General features: G+C 41.1%; 1 protein-coding gene across 2 annotated transcripts in view; it reads left to right on the top strand.

Moving 5' to 3' along the window:
* Nucleotides 1–10,176, top strand: part of EGFL6 (EGF like domain multiple 6) — a 47,582-nt gene extending 37,406 nt beyond the window's left edge. For both annotated transcript variants that reach the window (XM_079973181.1, XM_079973182.1), the window contains 4 exons: nucleotides 4,234–4,305; nucleotides 6,283–6,369; nucleotides 7,049–7,317; nucleotides 9,282–10,176. In XM_079973181.1, the coding sequence (XP_079829307.1) occupies nucleotides 4,234–4,305; nucleotides 6,283–6,369; nucleotides 7,049–7,317; nucleotides 9,282–9,392 (539 nt within the window). In that variant the 3' untranslated portion in view covers nucleotides 9,393–10,176. The remainder of the gene's footprint in view (nucleotides 1–4,233; nucleotides 4,306–6,282; nucleotides 6,370–7,048; nucleotides 7,318–9,281) is intronic.
* Nucleotides 10,177–16,770: the final 6,594 nt, after the last annotated feature.

Raw genomic sequence — 16,770 nt, 5'->3', positions numbered from 1 at the left:
GCTATGGTTTGCAGTACATGCAAAAGCGTCAAGTTCATATGCTACAGCTTCTCATCTTCATCCTCCTCTGGTATGGCCATGAAGAGAAGATCAGAAGCTTTCTCTTCCACTTTTAAAGTAACTGACAGTCCCTTGTATTCAAATGTTTAAACTAGCTTTCCACAACCTGATACCCTCTAGATCAGTGTTTCTTAAACTTGGGTCTCCAACTATTTTTGGACTACAACTCCCATCATCCCCGAACTAACAGGGTAGTGGTCTGGGATGATGGGAACTGTAGTCCAAAAACAGCTGGAGACCCAAGTTTGGAAAACACTGCTCTAGATGTTTTAGAATACTGTTCAGCTCCTATTGGCCAGGCTATTCTGGCTGAAGCTGATGGGAGCTGTAATCCAAAAAATCTGGAAGACATCAGGTTGAAGAAGGCTTGTCTAAATTGGCATATGATCCTGGCCTGCTCAGTAAAAATCAGCCAGAGTCCCCCAAACTCTGATTAGATTAGATGAGTCATGACTGCACCAAAAGATAAAGGTGAAGGATACTTGTGAATCCAAAGCTTGAGCACCTAATGTTAAGTCATAGTTTAGAGTCACATCTGAACCAGGCTAGTCTCCTCATGGTTTTGTGACATAAGAAGGAGCTGAATTTTGGTGAAGCTGTGAGGAGAATTTTGGAAGTTTTTACTTTTGTTTTAGATTAACCACACCTTGTGGTTCATTTTAACTATAGTTTGTAGAAAGCTGCTTCAACCCTGATTTGAGAATCTGGATTGTTTAGGGATGAAAAAACACACCAGGGGAGGGAATGGAAGGCGAAACCAAGGCTTATTCTCATAATGCTAAACCATAGTTTAGTGTTATGCCTGAAAACAGGCATTGTGTGTCCATAACGCTCCTAGCAGCTGCCAGAAACATGTGGCAGATACTTGAGTTGGCGCCGCACAACTCAAAGCTAAGAACTGAAACACATATTATGGTTGCCACAAGGAAGCTGCCTAAAATGATCTCAGAGCCAATTATCCCAGCCTAAAAGAAAGAAAGAAAGAAAGAAAGAAAGAAAGAAAGAAAAGGTTTCCCCCCACCCAGTACAGTGGTACCTCGGGTTACATACACTTCAGGTTACATACGCTTCAGGTTGCAGACTCCACTAACCCAGAAATATTACCTCAGGTTAAGAACTTTGCTTCAGGATGAGAACAGAAATTGTGCTCTGGCAGTGTGGCAGGAGCAGGAGGCCCCATTAGCTAAAGTGGTGCTTCAGGTTAAGAACAGTTTCAGGTTAAGAACGGATGTCTGGAATGAATTAAGTACTTAACCCGAGGTACCACTGTATTTTAAATTTAGGCCCAGCAAAGAAAATGGAGCTCTGCTATGACAAGTGAAGTCACATTATAAGATTTCTTCCTTACATGACTCAAATTAACCTTTTGAACGAATGAATGCTCCTTGCAGAATTTGTACATTTATTGCAACTCCAGTCTGTCGTCTGGGACAGCTTTCTTACCATAAATTAGCAGTGTTCAGTCCTATCTCTCTCTCTTAAAAAAACAACAACGACTAATACAGAGCATAGTAGGCTAGAGCATAGTAGGCTCCCATTATCACTAAATTATGGTATTTCCATAAGTAAAACTTGCACCAAAAACCAGCTTTGTACAGTTGTAGTGGATGCATGAGGTTTGATCAAATGCATTTTTAATGGTGTGGGTGAGATCTGGGCGGGGGGTGGGGTGTTCTGTAATGACTCACTGCTCTGGTTATTGTATGCTAAAATACTGCTTTATCGTTCTTATATCATATTCCATTGAAGTGTCTAATTTATATTTATTTACCTGCTGAAGTGCCAGAGAGTGTTACAAAGTAATTTGACCAAAGCTCTTCCAGATGGTACCCTAAAGATTTATTCTGTGCTGTGTTTGTCATCCCAATCTCGTGGTTCCTCAGATGTTTGGCCAAAATGACCTCCTCTTTAGTTGATGCCAAGAACGTACAGAAATCAGGCAGCAGGAAGCACTTGAATGGAGCACAAATCACCATCCGTGGTGATTAATAACAACTACTGGGATCACTGACACAGTTGATCTGAACTTTACTGTTTCAGGAGTAATTTCTGGCTTCACCTTCAGATATGTCCTACATGCAAATCCTTCATTAGCACTGCCACTAGGCCTTGATACTCACAGGCCCCCAGGCTTAAGGCAGCAACTTTTGGCACAAGCAAGGACTCAAATATACTCACTGATAAATATTTTCTTTTGCCTTCAATAGTGCCCCCCATGTCATATCTTTGAGTTTCAAACTGAGCATCAAAAACAGCTTGTGGGGAGATGTTGCAGAGAGGAGAAGGGAATGTTTGCTGTTTGAGAATAATTAATCCAAACATGCCAAGTTGTGCAGTTCTCTGGATTATATCCATAGTTTCTAAGGAACATTTCGGCTGAAATGCTGCATAAACAAGTCTTGAATCCCAGTAACATCAATAGGATTTAAGCAACCTAACTGTTATGCTTTAGATGGAACACCAAACTGTGGTTTTGTGTTATGCATACAACAAACTTTGGTATCATACCTTCTCCATATTCACCTTAAGTGCTGCAGTTTCTTAATTTATTTTTGGATTCGAGGCATGGTTTGCATTACATTTGAACCCAACAAGCTATGCCTTCCTCAAACCATAGATTGTCTGTACTCTAGAACCACAAACTGTGGTTGGTGATCCTGGCTTGCAAGCAGTCTTAAGTTTTGACCAAACCATAGTTTGTCCAATTCAGATGAAAAAGCAAGCTATGCTTTGCTGAGAATCCAGAAATAAGAAAATTGCTGTTAATGAGGAGGAAGCATGCAAACCCCCAGGCTCAAACCTGCTCATGCAAAAAAAAAAGAAGAAGAAAAAGAAAAAAAGAAAAACTATGGTTTGGCATTATGTCTGATCCAAGTCTACATTCAGGGTTGCCGTTGTACCTATGTCCACAATCAAGATTGTTCTACAGTTGTTCAGAAACTACAGTTGGGCATTCCAGCAAATTGAGGTATAAAATATCGCCAACAAACAATTTTTCCTTCACTTAAAAGCATTCTGTAATTCAGAAAGAATAATTAATTCTGACTGGTGGTGTTTCAGTTATCTCTCCCCCACCCCCACCATGTGAAGTGAACTTAGTATCTCATAGTTAAGTCGCTTTCCATTTTAGTAATAGCTCTTTCCCTTACCTCATACAGTTATGTGAAATAAACACTTTTTTTAGAGGCTTACACATCTGATATACTTCCTTCTAATTCAAGTAACAGAAGTCTAGGTGATTTAAACCATGGTTTGCAATGGTACTAGACAAGAGAAGCTTTTGGCAATACATTATAGTCTATACAGTATTTCCTGGATCATCATTCCTATGTTCTGTTGAGCACATTTAACTGCCTTGAGGGTCTTACGTCTTTGTACATGTGTACTTGTCTTTTCAAGTAACATCTGTCAAAGGTTTCATATATGGCCCCCAAAGAGACCTGTCTGTTTTCAGTTTTGCAAAGTGCTAAAGAAGAGCCTTATGTACCAAATAATCTCCATGAACCTTAACACATGTTTATACGGGAATGGCTTGTTGCCGAATCAGGCCCTGGGTTAGTTTTCGTGCCTGAACCAAACTTCCATCCGTTTGTCACATCCATGTACGTGGAGGTGATAACACAGAGTCTGGTCTTCAGGCACATACTGCAGTTCTACTGCTGAAGCTAACTGGGTATAGCCCCCCCCCCCCAATTCCTGGATGAGATTACCTAGGGGATCACAAGCTACTCTGAGCTTTTAGGAGTAAGTGTAAGATTGTCCTGGATCCTGTATTGGAAATACCTTTTGAGTTATAACTTCTTACAAACATTGCTTTGCCAACACACAGTATTTTGCCCTGTCCCACAAAATGCATGATGCACAAAAACCTGATTATTGCATAAAAGAATGAACATGTTTTGGTGATGCATTTGAATTTGAGCTCCTTCAGCTCTGCAGCATTTCATCTAATAAGGGATATTATCTGGAGATAGCTTAGCCATATGTTAGTTTTGGACGCACAATTTTTTTAAAAATTGTCATGTAAACATAACTGGTAAGTATATGTGCCATATAATTTGTTACATTGTGAAAGCTTGGTGGTATGTGATGTACAAATATTTCAGTTAATTCATATTTGTATTAACTGATTGTGTTTTTTTGGAACTAACAATATATGTTTCAATCATTCAGCTAAAGAAGCTGCTGCGTTTGGGCCTCTCCCAGCACAAAGGGAACTTCCAGTACAAAGATCAGAGCTGGAAGGTGGGCAGATTTTAAAAGGATTACTTTTGTTTTCATCTAGTGGTGGTGTCTTTTCATGGGATCCTTCATTGGGTGAACTTTAGGACATTAAAAATGATAATAAACAGCCTTTTTTGACAGACAGAATCCAACACTGCAATCCTAACTATGTCTACTCAGAAGTAAGTACTATTGAATTCAGTTGGGCTCACTCTCAGGTAAGTGGCTTCAGAATTGCAGCCTTAGATTAGTTAAGTACTTGTAAGATCTTCTATGGGTCTCTTTATAAAATCTCATATTTTTACAGGCCTGCATTCAAGCCTGTCCCTCCATCAGTCAAACTCATAGTATCTGTTACCTCCCATAAATCTTTCTGTGCTTCTATCTGGACATCCTTCTACTTGTGTGTGTGGTTCCAATTTCTCATGTGTACCATATCCCATTTAACTTAATTGATTCTGACTGTGGTGGTTTCAGCCTGACTGCAGTTTATCAAGAAATACAGTGGTACCTCGGGTTACATACGCTTCAGGTTACATACGCTTCAGGTTACAGACTCTGCTAACGCAGAAATAGTGCTTCAGGTTAAGAACTTTGCTTCAGGATGAGAGCAGAAATCGTGCTCCGGCGGCGCAGCAGCAGCGGGAGGCCCCATTAGCTAAAGTGGTGCTTCAGGTTAAGAACAGTTTCAGGTTAAGTACGGACCTCCGGAACAAATTAAGTACTTAACCCGAGGTACCACTGTATTACTGAAATGTGAGATGAGGTACACTGAGACACCAAGATGCTTATCCAGAGCTTATCTAGGCAGCATCACCTTCTACTGGGTTCCACTTCACCTGGAAATAGGGCAAAAAGATACAACAAGAGATTGATACAACTAGCACTCTTTGCTGATCCTAGTTTTCAGTTCAGAGTAGCAGCGATGAGCATAGACAACTGTTGCGTTCGCAAAGTAAAGGAAGGATTGGACCCTGATTAAAAATCAAGACATGAGGCTTTGACCAGCAAGGCTCTCGGAGAAAAGTGCGTAAGTGCGTAAACCACACCCCTCACCAGGCCATTTTATTAGCAAAGGAATCTTTTACACAGTGCTCGTAAGAACCAATCATATTTCCTCTGAGCATTTCATCAAACCCCACGTGGGGAAAAAGTTAGACTACAACATTAATTAGCATGCATATATTTTGGGGTAAATATGTTGAGAACTACAAAGGGGTAGTAAATAACTTGAGAACTACAAAGGGGTGCATCTGGCAACCCCAGAGGTGAGAAATAAACATGATAAGAAGGATGGCCAGAAAGACCAGATCACTCCCACCTTCATGTGAGATCTGTTTCCTGGCTCCTAGATTAACATCTTAAGATTATATATAAGAAAACTACATCAAAGTAACTTGCCTACTATCTTTATGGCCCAGGAAGCCTGCCTGGTGAAGCAACTGCTGTGTACACTGTGTACGTGGCGTGAGGAGAGAGAAATGGGCAGTAGGGTCAAAAGGGCCAGAGATGCAGAGGTGTAGATTGATCAAAAATCATTTCAAAATAGTTTAAACCCAGTCAATGCACTGCTTTCATTCCTGACACAGATGCTTACTCTATATTTGTTATAATTCCTCATAGCAATCCCACCTGATCACTACATCTCTGGATATTTGCACTCCTACAGACAACTGCATCATGTCTGCGTTATTTGAAAATATTGGAACACACACTGCTAGCAACGTGTGAACTAGTCAGACAGTTCTATGTCTGAAAGCAATATCTTCAGTGCAATATATTATCCTGGCTAAGTGGGAATAGTTTGTCCATGAACAGCTCCAATGCAGCTGAGTGAATAAATATATATAGCTTATCTTAGGGGAGAAGGACTGAAAGGGAAGAGAGTTTTGCCTTGCTTTACAGCATTTTTAAAATGCTTCACCCACTATGTGTAATACAACACCTTGTATTTCCTTTCTCTGAATACCTCGTCTCTATTTCTGGACCTCACCTAAGTGGACTGCAGCTTTGGGCAAGGTTCTTGTGCCTGGCAGCAAGATATAAATGATGACTTTGACTGGAATCCTGCAGATCATGATAATGGTAATACTCCTAGATATGCAATGCCTCCCCCATCCCGTGGCCTCGCTTGGCTTCCTCTGTGTGTCCCCTCCTAGTTAAGAGGTGGAGTTGGATCACTAGAGAAAACCCAGGAAATGTGCTTGATCATTGGTCAGTTCAGAAAATAGACCATGGTATATTGGACCAAGATCAAGAGTTTTCCTTGCATGCTCAAATGCAGCGTTTTCCCCAGGGGTTTGTTGCTCATTATGACCAAACCAGGAAACTGTGGTTTAATCTCTGGCTATAAACCATGGTTTGATCCTGGTTAGATACCTTATAGACAGACATTAAACAACAGTTTCCAGATGTAATGAGAAATTGGTTTATAACAAACCCCAGAGGGTTTGTATTACAGATGGGGAGAGGGAAGGAGAGAGTACATGAACATATTTGTTATCAGTGCAACAAATCATGAATTTCTAGACTCATAAAGTCACTTGTGATTCAGACCATGTATGTATGTCTTTGGTTTCATCTGCTGCCTGATCATTTTTATCTGGAGATGTCAGGATTTGAACCTGAGACCTTCTGCATGCAAAGCATAAGCAATATCACTGAACTATAGTCCTCCTCCTGTGGTAAATAACCAAAATATTTAAGATGAAACAAAAGTAACATTCTGTTTCTCACTTTCTAAACCCCAAATATCTCTCTCTAGGGGATGGATATTACATGATGGTGCCGGGGTTCGTGGGTCACAAGAAGGATGTTGGTCGTTTGAAACTTCTTCTCACTGATCTTGAGCCAAAAAGCACATATTGTCTGATTTTTAGTTACCGACTTGCAGGAGAAAGAGTAGGGAAACTACATGTGATCCTAGGCAGCAGCGGCGGCAGCAGTCCTTCCTGGTCACAGAGTGTGGGAGATGATGAACAGTGGAGGACTGGACAAATGGAAGTCCACACAGGGGCTGAAACAACGATGAATGTAAGTTAAAGATTAAAAACCACCTGCAATGACCAGTGTAACTAGTTGCAGTTTGCTCTAACTGCTGGCAAGTTGTAATTATGGCTATATGGTACCTCTGGTTAAGAACGTAAGAAGTGCCTTGGATCAGACCAAAGCCCAGTATACCTGAAGGAGTGTCTCCAGCCCCATCATTCAGCCTGGACACTGAGGTCCAGCACCGAGGGTCTTCTGGTGGTTCCCTCACTGCAAGAAGTGAAGTTAGAGGGAACCAGGCAAAGAGCCTTTTCAGTGGCACCCTCCCTGTGGAAGGTCCTCCCATCAGATGCCAAGGCGATAAAGAACTACACTTTTGGAAAGACATCTGAAGGCAGCCCTGTATTGGGAAGTTTTTAATGTTTGACATTTGATCACGTTTTTATATTTTGTGAGGGAAACCCAACTAGATTGGGTGGGGTATAAATAATGAAACTTCCGCTATTTACCCCAAGCAACTAGTACTCAGTGGCATATTGTTATTGTTGTTGTTGTTGTTAGTTAGTTCAGCATCTTTTTCTCACAATGGCAAACCAGGTACCTGTGGGAAGCTCATAAGCACCACATGATCGAAACACCACTCTTCCCAACATATTCTCCCCAGCAACTGGCATTCAGAGACAGGCCACCTCTGATCATAGCTGTCAACTTTTCCCTTTTCTTACGATGAATCCTATTTGGAATAAGGGAATTTCCCTTAATAAAAGGGAAACGTTGACAGCTATGCCTCTGATGCTGGAGGGTAGTATGCAGCCATCATGGCTAAGTAGTCACTGATAGCATTGTTCTCTATGATTTGTCTAAGACCCATCCATGTTGGTGGTGTAATGAATTCCACTGTTTTAACTATGCAGTGTGTCAAGCGGTACTTCCTTTAGCCTGCCCTGAAATATTCCAACATTCAGCTTCACTGGATGAAGCTGGGTTCTAGTATTAAAGGACGCAGAAAGGTCCAGAGACAATATGCCACTGAGTACTAGTTGCTTGGGGGAAATAGCTGTTGCCCTTCAAGACCTCCTTGTGGGTTTGTTGGAGACATCTAGTTTGCTGCTGTGGGAAGAACAATGCTGGACTAAATGGATCTGTTGGTCTGATCCAGCAAAAGGTGGTTCCTACGTTCTTATCCTATGGACCTGATTGTAGCATGATGGTCTCAAGGCTTCAGGGATAAATGTCTTACTGCAAATTCAGTGTGTGTGTGTGTGTGTGTGTGTGTGTGTGTGTCTCAGATTCTAATGCATTTGGGGACTGGAGTATTAGCATCAGAGGCCATTGGAAGGTGAGGAGGCTGGAAACATTTGCTGGGCCTGTTACCTTATTTCTCTTGCCCATATCTCCACTAACGACTGGGCCGATTAAATACATCTGGACAAAGGAGAAAGAGTATGGCATGCTGTGCAATGATGGAATAGCAAAATGGCAGAATTGGGCTTTGTGAAATGGTATGGTAATGTTTTGGTTTTAGTTTTTAGTTTTTAGTTTTAGCTTTTAAAATAGGATGAGGCATTAAAGTGACAAATACATTCCACTAATTTTTAGCTCAACAAAAGGGGTTTCGGTATAAAGAAATATAAACCAAAAACATACTAAGCAAAAAATTCCTTGACAATGCCATTAAGAAGTTAAGGTTGAATCAATGATCATGCATAAGAACAGAAGACAAATTTGCATTGCAGCATACTACAGGACATGAGCAGAATTTGAATATGGTATTTATTTGTGTTGGGTTTGTAAAACTGAATTTTATATCTTTAGATCTTATTTTGAAAATCTTCTTAATCCATCGAGAAGCATAAACTGCCCCATTATTTCAATGAATTTTTTGATATGGTGGTAATAATAAAAATGTGCATGTAGCACAGTTCAGTTTTCTAACTTATGAGCATCTAGTACGTCTTGATAATTTGTACTTCTTCTGTTAATAATGTTTTCCCCACTCATTTTATTAGATCGCTTTTGAGGCAGAACGTGGAAAAGGTAAAACTGGAGAAATTGGAGTGGACAATGTTACACTGTTTTCTGGTCTGTGTCCTGAAGACCATTTGACATTGGATATCTGAGCTTACTATTTTAAATACTATTATATTATTTGTTGTACTGGTCCAGAATTTTGTATCGTTGTGAGCTAGATAAAGTGCAAATCTGGAAACCAAACTTCAATGCAGACAGATAAACCGACAGGTAAAAAAAATGTCTCCAGTTAGATACTACATTTGTATATAAAATATACTAAACTTTGGTTTATGTGTAGCTCTACTGTATTATATCATTTGTGGTCAAGGTCTTATATAATGTGAAAATATTTTGCCTAGATTTCCTGCAAAAAAAAAAAGTGTTTTACATATAATTTCTTTGAAAGAAAATGCCTATTGTTGTATATTCCCCAAGTTCTCCTGCAGGAATGTGAAACAGGATCTTCAAAAGGATAAGCAATTTCTTGTAACAGTTAGGACTCCTACTGTTTGCTACAGCTCTGTGGGTACCCTGGTGTATGCCTGGTGGTTGTTGCAGTAAATAAGTAAAGCATTAAAGAGAGATACATGTCTCCAAAGACACATGGATTTGTTGGCCAGACAGTTACCTGATGAGTATCTGCCCACCACACTTTAAATGTTAACTGACGCAAACACCAATAATATTTGTCTGGACTCTGGAATCATTTTTCTGCCTAAATATTACAACTGTTTGAATTTATGTTTTTCCTAAAATAAAAAGTCAGCTTCTCTACTTCCCTTGTAAATCCAACTACAGCTATTTTAAAAGATGCTTTTATATATTAAAAAAATGCCAGTGGATTTGGTGGGGCAAGTGTTTTTATAAATAAATGAAACTATACCATACTGATTTTGGTGAAACTTTTCTTTATGGGGAAACTCAGCCAGATGGGTGGGGTATAAATAATTTTTTATTATTATTATTATTAGTAGTAGTAGTAGTAGGTAAAAGTGATGTCACAGGCACATAAGGCCACAAATCAGTCCTAAAATATTCCAAGCAATGGTTGTTGAGTTGCTGGGGCAACCCAGTCAGATGGGTGAGGTACAAATAATAAAATTAGTGTTTATTATTATGTTGTAATTGACAGTGCTGGGCACCCATGGAGCACAGTGGCAAGTTACAGCAGACAGAGACTATATGCATTCATATAGGTCATTTCCCCCTTTCATAGCCAACAATGTTGGGTCACAAAAACAGATAATTCCCAATTCCTGCTTTTGCATAAACACCTGGGAGAAGAGTTCCGATGTGCAAAACCTTTCTTATTTCTTTCATTATGGAAGACAGTGCTGTGCACATATTCTTATGACTCCCCCAAACGTGAAAGTGAAGTGGTTGGGCCATGCTTGCTACGGCTTTGTAAGCGGATCAGTGTGGTTTTGCAACTTCATGGATGGGAAAAATATGAAGGTCACAATAATACAGAGAAATAAATATGTTTGAAGCCATTGAAATCAACCTTTTGCTGGTATCTGAGAAACAATGTGTTGGTTCTCTCCGCCTTGTATATATTTATTCATCATTAAGTTGATCATATTTATCCATGATTGCTGAGGAGAAAATATATAATTAATGTCAAAATCGACAAATTGCACCAATTTACCCCCACTGTGTTTTCCTCTAAACTGAAGACATATAAATGGTTTTGTGTGGGTTTTTAAAAAAATTGCTAGCATTACCTAGGAATTATTAATTTTCATATGTATGGATGGCTACCAAAATAAGCGAAAAGGAATACTGTTGAATGCTGTGTATGAGTTACAGATATTGCTCTTGGAACTTATCCAATTATATTTTATAAATAACCAGATTCGTTTTGAAAGTGTAATAGCACATCTGGAGACAGATTTGAGCTGAAAAAGGAAAACATTTCCTAAAGATGTCTAAGCAATTGTTGTTGTTTAGTCGTTTAGTCGTGTCCGACTCTTCGTGACCCCATGGACCAGAGCACGCCAGGCCCTCCTGTCTTCCACTGCCTCCCGCAGTTTGGTCAGACTCATGTTTGTAGCTTCGAAGACACTATCCAACCATCTCGTCCTCTGTCGCCCCCTTCTCCTTGTGCCCTCCATCTTTCCCAACATCAGGGTCTTTTCCAGGGAGTCTTCTCTTCTCATGAGGTGGCCAAAGTATTGGAGCGTCAGCTTCACGATCTGTCCTTCCAGTGAGCACTCAGGGCTGATTTCCTTAAGAATGGATCGGTTTGTTCTTCTTGCAGTCCATGGGACTCTCAAGAGTCTCCTCCAGCACCATAATTCAAAGGAATCAATTCTTCGGCGATCTGCCTTCTTTATGGTCCAGCTCTCGCTTCCATACATCACTACTGGGAAAACCATAGCTTTTACTATATGGACCTTTGTTGGCAAGGTGATGTCTCTACTTTTTAAGATGCTGTCTAGGTTTGTCATTGCTTTCCTCCCAAGGAGCAGGCGTCTCTTAATTTCGTGGCTGCTGTCACCATCTGCAGTGATCATGGAGCCCAAGAAAGTAAAATCTCTCACTGCCTCCATTTCTTCTCCTTCTATTTGCCAGGAGGTGATGGGACCAGTGGCCATGATCTTCATTTTTTTGATGTTGAGCTTCAGACCATATTTTGCGCTCTCCTCTTTCACCCTCAATAAAAGCTTCTTTAATTCCTCCTCACTTTCTGCCATCAAGGTTGTGTCATCTGCATATCTGAGGTTGTTGATATTTCTTCCGGCAATCTTAATTCCGGCTTCGGATTCATCCAGCCCAGCCTTTCGCATGATGAATTCTGCATATAAGTTAAATAAGCAGGGAGACAAAATGCAGCCTTGGCGTACTCCTTTCCCAATTTTGAACCAGTCAGTTGATCCATATCCAGTTCTAACTGTAGCTTCTTGTCCCACATAGAGATTTCTCAGGAGACAGATGAGGTGATCAGGTACTCCCATTTCTTTAAGAGCTTGCCATAGTTTGCTGTGGTCGACACAGTCAAAGGCTTTTGCATAGTCAATGAAGCAGAAGTAGATGTCTTTCTGGAACTCTCTAGCTTTCTCCATAATCCAGCGCATGTTTGCAATTTGGTCTCTGGTTCCTCTGCCTCTTCTAAATCCAGCTTGCACTTCTGGGAGTTCTCGGTCCACATACTGCTTGAGCCTTCCTTGTAGAATTTTAAGCATAACCTTGCTAGCGTGTGAAATGAGTGAAATTGTGCGGTAGTTGGAGCATTCTTTGGCACTGGCCTTCTTTGGGATTGGGATGTAGACTGATCTTCTCCAATCCTCTGGCCACTGCTGAGTTTTCCAAACTTGCTGGCATATTGAGTGTAGCACCTTAACAGCATCATCTTTTAAAATTTTAAATAGTTCAGCTGGAATACCATCACTTCCACTGGCCTTGTTATTTGCAGTGCTTTCTAAGGCCCATTTAACTTCACTCTCCAGGATGTCTGGCTCAAGGTCAGCAACCCCACTACCTGGGGTGTACGAGACATCCATATCTTTCTGGTATAATTCCTCTGTGTATTCTTGCCACCTCTTCTTGATGTCTTCTGCTTCTGTTAGGTCCTTACCACTTTTGTCCTTTATTATGGTAATCTTTGAACGAAATGTTCAATACAAAGTGATAATTACAAACTTGAAAAATTCAGTCAGTTCACGAGAAAGCATTTACTTTATGTGTGTCTTTGTAAACTATGCATGCTGATCAGCTTTTAATTAGAATTCAATTGATATTGTGCAAAGGAGTATAAATGTACAAGCTTTTCTGGAAGAGCAAAAGCAGCTATTTTCCTTTTGTTAATACAAGAACATAAGAATTAGACTAAATGCCCATCTAGACCAGCATTCTGTTCTCACAAGATGTCAGAAGCAGGACATGAGCACAACAGCACACTAACTGTATGTTCATGATGCTCAGCAACTCGTATGCAGAGAATATCCTGATACTGGAGGTAATTTGTAGCAATCATTCCTTTTTCTTTTTTTTTCTTTTTTAACTTCTTTTTATTCATTTTCTATAACCAAACAACAACAACAAAAAGAAAAAGAAACAGCACACACCAAAGAAAAAAGAAAACATCAACCAACACAAAAAACATGAACAAACCAGAAGACAAATATTAATTAACAACAAATAATGGTTGACTTCCCTCCATCTCTGTTTTGGGTTATGTAAATATTACATCCATTCTGCAGTTTTTCATTTTATATCGTCTACACATCGCAAGGGTTATATTAAACCTACTGTGATTTTTATGTCTCTTGAGTTTGTTTCCATGTATGTTATGAATTTGGTCCAATCGTCAATAAACTTTGTACCTTTTTGCTGTCTGATATTCTGCGTCATTTTTGCCAAATCCATATATTCAAATAATTTAATTTGCCAATCTTTAACGGTTGGGATATTTGGGGTTTTCCAATTTTGTGCTAACAGAATCCTGGCAGCTACAGTTGCGTATTGAAACATTATATGATCTTCTTTCTTAATCTCATCTCCGATCATTCCCAGAAGGAAGGCTTCTGGCTTTTTAACGAAAGTGTATTTAAGTATTTTTTTCAGTTCGTTGTATATGGATTCCCAAATTTTTTTAACTTCTTCACATTTCTACCACAAGCAATCATTCCTAGTTAACCATTGATAGCTTATCCTCCATGAATTTGTCTAATCCCCTTTTAAACCCAACCAAATTGGTAGAAACGATGGAAGGAAATCTTAATTTGTCTATTGCCTATTGTCTATCATGCAGTTTGTATAGTGGTTGTATCTATGGTTGCCAGCTGCCCCTACTCCAGGACCCATGGGCTTCTCCTGTTGTTCCAGTGACCTCTCCAGGGTGCCTGGCAGCTGGCCCACTGTCCACCTGTGTCATCACCTTTTCTGGGCGATGGACACCTGATACCCTGCTGCTCCATCTGAGGCAACTCCAGCTGGCCTTTCCAACGCTGGAAAACTGCTCGGTGAACTGGTGACAGAGATCAGAAAAGAGATCAGAAGGATGGAGAGAGATGGCTTGTGGGAGGAATATGTAGAATCAAAATGTACTTTGTCAACCTGTGCGGGGTGGGAGAGGAGAAGGCTGGCAAGTGGCGAGATGTGCAGATACAGGGAGGTAGAAAGAAGACACTATGGAACCAGCAGGAGAAAGCCAGACAGTAAGAGGCTGGAAGGGGATAACCATTTGAAACTCCCCACTCATCCTTTTAAGTTGTGGATCAGAAGAGTCATATGCCCGTTTTTTGTTCTTTAATTACTCCTATGTCCCAGATGGGGTCCTTTATTTTTATTTCTCTGTCTCATCTGGTACCCACCAATGTAACAGGCAACTATGGTCAAGTCGCCAGTGGTAACTCACTTGAGGCTCCACACTGTTGCACCCTCACTATAATATGCAAAAATGTTTCTGCGTTTGGATTGATGTACATGGGCACTTGCTGAACTATGGTTAAAAACGGCATGTTCTCCATAATATTGCAAGCAAATGGGTTTAGATTCACAAGAGAGCCTAAGATGATGGCAATAAATTTTTGGACTCAGTGATTTATTTTCTTCTCCACTGTGACACAAACAGATTCAGCTAGTGTCTGCTTGATTTGGGAAATGGGTAATTCTGCCAAGAAACTATTCCCTCCCTGCGTCTTCTTCCAGGGAAGGATAAAATGACACAAATATTGGTCAACTGAGAGCTGAGCCAACATGCTCCAGTCATATGAAGCCCCTGAGGCAGCATCCTCAATGGGTTCTTCCTGCCATGCCCCCACCTCTGCCAAAGAAGCAGTGCCATTATAGGTGCTGATTTCCTGCAAGACCTTTCGAGATCTCCTCAAAGTCTTGCAAAATGTCAAGGAGAGCAGAAGATCTCACGAGAGATCAGAATGTCAAGGAGAGCAGAAGATCTCTTTCAGGAAATTGGCACCAATGCCAGCACTGCAGTGCTGGTACAGGTGCAGTGCCACTGGCAGCTGGCACTGTGGTGGCGAGTGTCCTACTGGTGGTGTGGCAAGAGCAGGGTGGCACTTCCTGTTTTGCGTCAAGTGGCAAAATGGAATATAACACCACTGAACTCAGGATTCCAGAATTTACAGTTGTCAGTTCTGAGGGAAGGCAGGCAAGGACCAACAGCCCAGGTGGAGCTTGCTAGCTCAGGGAGGAGGTGTGTGATGCCTTAGCTGGAGTAGGCTCAGGACAGCTGAGCATCACATGCCTTGTTAAGCCCAGATGGTATAGCAGGCCTCCTCCGTCCTGGCCAGGCCTGCCTCATGCACTGAAGTGGCATGAAGTAGCAGCCTTATGCAGAAGAAACCCCCGAGGCAACACCCTCATGGGCACCTCCTGCCACACCCCACCTCTGCTAGAGAAGCGGTGCCAGTATACATGTGCACATGTAAACAAATACCCATGTACACTTGGAAGTAAGCACAATTGAGTTAAATGGAGTTTACACCCGGGGTGTAGTAGGGATGTGGGTGGCGCTGTGGTTTAAACCACTGAGCCTCTTGGGCTTGCCGATCAGAAGGTCGGCGGTTCGAATCCCCGCGACTGGGTGAGCTCCTGTTGCTCTGTCCTAGCTTCTGCTAACTTAGCAGTTCGAAAGCAAGTCAAAGTGCAAGTAGATAAATAGGTACCGCTCCGGCGGGAAGGTAAAGGGTGTTTCCGTGCACTGCTCTGGTTTTGCCAGAAGCAGCTTAGTCATGCTGGCCACATGACTCAGAAAAACTATCTGCGGACAAACGCCGGCTCCCTTGGCCTGTAAAGCGAGATGAGCGCCGCAACCCCAGAGTCGTCTGTGACAGGACTTAACTGTCCTTTACCTTTACCTTTAAGATGGTATAGTATTGCATCCTAGCTGTATGTCCGACTAAGCCGCCCAGAGTGGCTGGGGAAGCCCAGCCAGATGGGCGGGATAAAAATAATAAAATTATCATCATCATCCCCATTCCATTCTGGTACATTTGAAGCCACTTTGCTTGGTGCACAGGTGAAAAGAATATTTTGATATTGTAATATACAATACAGCAATGCATGTAGATGTACAACCCGTGGGAATCCTCTGCTTCCCCTGCAAATTACCAGTGCCTTTAGCAAAAACATCTAAAACTTTTACTGATTTTAGTGCAGCTTCCAGCTGTTCTAAATGTTGGACTATACAACACCAGCAGAGGGCAGTAGATATTCAGACTTCGATCCTGCAGATGAAGGCATAAAACAGTTTTGTCTCTCGCGTGAATTTGCACTAGTTCACTGCTATTGTAGTAAAAAAAGTTATTTCAGTGTGGGTCTCTTTGCCTTTGGAGAACTTAGTTGGTATCCCCAATGAAGAAAGTAAGAAGTCTTTATTGCGATTGCTCAGAAAGTGAAACTTCCTTTAGCTTCATTTCTTAATGCAGCTTCAACTTTGCAGAAGTTTGCACTAAAAAAGTGAAGTTTGTACAATTTCCTAAACTGCAATGAAGAGGCCAATTGGTTGGAAAAGTAGTTGTA

The sequence above is a fragment of the Podarcis cretensis genome, assembly GCF_951804945.1.
Source record: "Podarcis cretensis genome assembly, chromosome: 4".
NCBI lineage: Eukaryota > Metazoa > Chordata > Lepidosauria > Squamata > Lacertidae > Podarcis > Podarcis cretensis.
The sequence above is the reverse complement of the archived record's forward strand: the minus strand, read 5'-3'. Positions and strand labels throughout refer to the sequence as shown.